General features: G+C 40.7%; 1 protein-coding gene across 1 annotated transcript in view; it reads left to right on the top strand.

Annotated features, from left to right (window-relative positions):
- The window catches only part of Fh (fumarate hydratase), a 25,879-nt gene continuing 20,817 nt past the window's right edge, over positions 1-5,062 (top strand). The window contains exon 1 of the mRNA XM_004626919.2: positions 1-172. Coding sequence (XP_004626976.1) covers positions 47-172 — 126 coding nt within the window. The 5' untranslated portion in view covers positions 1-46. The remainder of the gene's footprint in view (positions 173-5,062) is intronic.

Raw genomic sequence — 5,062 nt, 5'->3', positions numbered from 1 at the left:
CGTGGCTACAGACGCCCAAAACCTGTACACACGTTCCCACTGCACCATGTACCGAACGCTCCGGCCTCTCGCGCGCTTGCGTTGCCTCCTGCAGGATCCAGCCTCAGGGTCAACTCCAGGCGTGGGTGGCGCGGCAATCTTCCCACTCTGGTCTCACAGCGCCGCTCGAATGGTGAGCGCGGGCCGTGGGGTCCCGGCCTCCTCGCGGTGACCTTCAGCCTCGCTGCTCTCTGCGGGGACGTCCGCGGCCGGTGGGAGGGAGTCCCCTGGCTTCCTGGCCCAGCAGCGGCCGGGTGCCCACCGTGGCGCGCGGCCTCCCGGCCCCGGGCGCCCCTCGCTGCGCTGGAGAGGAGCCTGCCCCCGTTGGGGCGCACGGGGAGCTGGCGGGAGAGTCCTGCGGCCGGCGCCTGGCCTCTTCCGGAGCCCACACCACCGGACCGCTCCTGGGGCTTTGCGGGTGCCCGACTCGGCGCGCTTAGGGCTTCGCTCCTGTACCTGAGGAGGCTCCCATCGCCGGGGCGCTGCGGCGGGGACCGTGCGGGGGGCAGGGACGGTGGGAGCCCAGGGGCAGCCCTTGCTCTGCTCCGTAGCGAGGTCTGGCCGCCGCGTGCCGCTCTGGTGGCCCCTGAGCCGTGGCTTCCTGTACCCACACGATGCTTTCAGATGTCTCCAGGTGGAGTGGAAGGTAGAAGGGTGCTTTCAGGCCCCCCAGTGGGAACGCAGTAGATCTCTTAGATAAATATTTTTCTTCTTATGAGCTTGCCTGTTAGGCAGAATTTGTGGTTTCCCCCTGCAACTTTTGTTAAAAAAATTAAAAATGCGAAGCCTGTAAAATTGGAGATCCTGTTCCGATGCATATTTAAAGTGATGGAATAGGACCTAACTATAGCTGAATCACTACTTTACAGTCACAAAGACATCTAAGGAATCTAAACGTCCGGGTTCAAAGTGTAGTAAAAGTCCTTCTGCTCTTGAGAGTGTCACCTTCGATATTCAGTCTTGAGAAAATATCAAATCTGTGTTTATTTTTCAAAAACTTTGCGAAATGAATGAATACTTTAGGAAAAGTGCAGTTTTTCGTGTCCACTGAGGTTGTAGTATGTCTTTTGCAATCCAAGATGGTATTTCAAATCCTAGACTCTTGGGAGTTGAGAGTTTGGACAAATTGTCTTTGCACCTCAGTTTGCACGTGTAACATTGGAGTAATTATAGTTGGCAGGATTGCACACAGAATACCATGCTTTGAGTGCTTATTAAGTATGCTCCGTCTGGGTATTTCAAAAGGCCAAGATATTTTCTGGACTGTTCATTTTAAAATACTTCTATGCCATCATTAACGTAAATCTGCAAAGTCTAGGATACTTTGTATTCCTGGAATTTCTCACTGTAGTGATTTCTGGGCTTTGTAGAACCTTTAAACATTTTAAAATTTATTTTTCACTTGTTTAATGTGTGCTACAGGGGAACAGGAGACTGGAGAACTTCTGACTGTCTTGTTGGGGCAAATATAAAAAAATAGTATTGCCTTGCTCTGAGGGTTGTAATAATAGAACATAGATATGGATAATTTCTTTTTCATAGCCTAAACACATTTATTTCATCCTAATTTTCTCAGCTCCAAAATTTATTGATTTTGTTAAAAGTTCTTCTGTTGCTAGTGTTCAAAACTCTAGAAGCCTTAACCTTACCTTTTATTTAAAAGAGGACATAAAAATTCATTCAGTAGAGTGGTATATGTATTGAATGCCTTCTATATATTAGATCTTGTAAATAAGACAGTCTCTAAGCATGGAGCATAGAAACTTCTGGGGAAGATTAAGCAAAACAGTTAAATACAGAAGTTATATTAATATGCTGAGCTGTAAAAGGCTCAAGTCAATAACTTCTGACATTGCCAGTCCTACGGAATACCCATTACTATTATGGACTACTGGACTATGTTGGAATATTTTGCTGAATTCACACACCTACAATATTTAAATGACAATGGAATACCCATATCTGACAAAACTAAACAAAAAAGGGGATGCAAATGAAGGACCATTTTGTATCTGTATATTCAAAATAGGTAGGACAGATATACAGCTACTTTCTCTTAATTCAGTGAGAAGAAAGATTTGTACTGATAGTGTTTGGACAGGATATCATGTCTGTATCTTATACTATGAATAACCACTATGAAGACAACAATATGTAATGTATTATTGAAAGTGTCCTAATCGGTTTTGAAACTGCCTCATTGCTATTTGTTTCTCAATAAAATTATTTAAAAAAATAAAAAAAAGAAGTTACCCCTGAATAATGCAACACGATAAACACCACTGAAGTGCATTGAGAATGAATGTCTAACAGTAAGAATTCAGCCAGCTCTGAACTTGGTGTAATTGCGCTGTGGGTAAAGAAACCCTTGGAGCCAAGGAGATGGCTCAGTGGAATAAGCGCTTTCCTGGCACACTCAAGGGCCTGAGTTCAATCCCTGGTTCAGCAAGAAAAAAAAAAAAAAAGAAAGAAAGAAAGAAAAAAAGAAACCCTACATATTTTTAAAGGTCATCTTACTTTCCTTAATGATTTTCAGGATAGCCAGAAAGTTTGAAAAGATAAATAATCTTATTTGATATTGTAACATAATATTGATAAATTATTTATTGTTATTAATTTTTTTATGTATTTGGTACAGGGTCTCACTATGCAGCTCTGACTTATAGTGATCCTCCTGTTTTTAGCCTCCCCAGTGCTGGGTGGGGCGGGGCCCACACAGTATGAGGTACCTGGGATCAAACCCCAGTGCCTGTGCTTGCCTAAGCAGGCTCTTAGTCTGCTGAGCTGTCTCACTGGTCCCAAGCCATTTATTTTATATTTGCCTATTTTGAGGCTTGGTAATCACTCTCTATTTAGGACCAGATTGAATTTCATGTTTGTCTTTTGTTTTTGGTACCAGGAATTGAACTCAGGACCTTGTGCTTGTCAGGCAGGCACTTGTGCCACTGGGCTATATCCCCTGCCCCAAAACTGAGTTTCAGAAAGAACCTGAAAATTCAGAATATTTAAGTCAAATGTTGGAGTTTTACCTGTGAAGTCTTTTTGCATGAGAAATAATTAGGGTTATCTTGAACACCGAAATGTTGTTCTAAACCATATGATAGTGTTTGGACAGGCAATCTGATAAACATTTTATCTTGTCTTTGGAAACTACCATGGTTTAGTTGAGTGGTTATTTTATCCATACATTTGCGTGGGACATGTTCAGGCCCAAGGTTATATTTATTGACTGACCAGCTAGATAGAGAGAACAACTGGGCTGAAACTCTGGGCTGTCAGCTTCCAAAGCTGTTTAGTTTCACTTCAGCATCCCAAAATACTGGGATAGTGATTCTGGATGAGTTCATAGCGAGTCCGAGTTGGTTCCCTCTCCTGTAAGATAGCTGAGTTCCGTTTTTTTTTTTTTTTTGGCAGAACCGGGGATTGAACTCAGGCCCTTGTGCTTGCCAGGGAAGCGCTTATTCCACTGAGCCATCTTCCCGGCCCCTCTCTCCTGTAAGATAAAAGGAGTTGAAGTGCTGTTAGATTTCTCTCTACATGGATACCAATACACACCCATGTTTCTCTATTCTGCAAACCAAAAGCAGCTTAGGTTTTATACTGAAGATACACAAACAAAAACACTTTGCACTGCAATATTTGTTTCGGATATCCTAATCGATTTACTATTTGGGCAGTTTGCTGAGATTATTTCAGTGTTCACTGTTTCTTTTAGGTGGGGGTCATAATACAATCTCATGCTATTTATAAAGGTCGAATAAGGTCATACATGAAGATGGCTGCATAGCACTGTAAAAGCCAGGCTATGATTTGTTTTATTGTTGCTTTTTTTAATGATCTAGGCCAGTATTCTACCTAATTTTTGGCATGAGGAAAAGCATTATTGGTTATGTTTTATTTCTATCTTGATACAATGATATTTTTCTTTTCGTACAACCCAAAAGGATTTATGTCATAAAGAGTTTCATACCTCTAGTCTTAAGAGAAAACTAAGTATTAGAAATTTCTCATCTGTGAACTATTTACTAAAACAAAATTAGTTAGCTAGGAATTTTTTGTCTTTTAATCACGTTGTAATTTGTAGAATACAAGCTTTTTCCTGAAAAAGATTTGGAGGCTATCATTCTATGAGTAGCAGTTTGGCTTGCTTTCCTGACACTCCCAAAGGGCTCCGTAACCCTGAAAGGTGAAGAGCTCACCTAGTCGGTCTGCTCTGTCTGCACATTTACATTACGTCATAGTTGAGGACAGCTAACTGGCAGAAGATGACGCAGCTACCAAGTGGTAGTCTGTCTTGACCTCAAGGCCTAAATAATTTCTGTTGTACCACGCATCTCTCATTCTTAGTGTTTCAGACCATATCTGAATTTTGTTTAAATATATTTATAAATTTCAGAGTATTCTTAGATCATTTTCAAAAATTTCCAGTAAAATATTAACTTAAGTTTGAATTGGTCAAATTTTGACTTAAGAATAGGCACATTCTCGAAATGGGAAAGATGGCTATTATACTTCAGTGATGTCCTTTGTGCTCAATGTCTATGTAACTTATGAGTTCTACAGTCTGCCTTTTACACTAAATCTGAACGTTAAAAATTTCTCAAGGAAAGACCTAGATGTGGAGAATAGAGTGAAAGTTAAAATAGAATTTTTTGTATCTTTGAGACACTTATCAAGGCTTCTTTCCTCTTATAGCCAAAAAATCAATAAGGTGTTGTTTTTTTTTTAAGAGGTACATCTACTTATTTATTTTTATTTTTAAATTTTTTTCCGTAATTTTATTGAGAAGCAAGTAGCAATGAGACAGTTTCAAACCAAATTGGTAGGACAGCTTCAATAATTAACACCTTGCATATATTCTTCCTAGTGGTTAATTGCTGTACAAGATGCGGACATGATATCCTATTTACAAACACTATTACAACAAACCCCTCTATTTATTAAGAGAATGTAACTATATATCTATCCTAACCACTTTGAATACACAGATACAAAATGGACATTCATCTGTATCCCCTTTTTT

This window comes from Octodon degus, unplaced genomic scaffold (genome assembly GCF_000260255.1).
Source record: "Octodon degus isolate 3935 unplaced genomic scaffold, OctDeg1.0 scaffold00017, whole genome shotgun sequence".
Taxonomy (NCBI): domain Eukaryota; kingdom Metazoa; phylum Chordata; class Mammalia; order Rodentia; family Octodontidae; genus Octodon; species Octodon degus.
The sequence above is the reverse complement of the archived record's forward strand: the minus strand, read 5'-3'. Positions and strand labels throughout refer to the sequence as shown.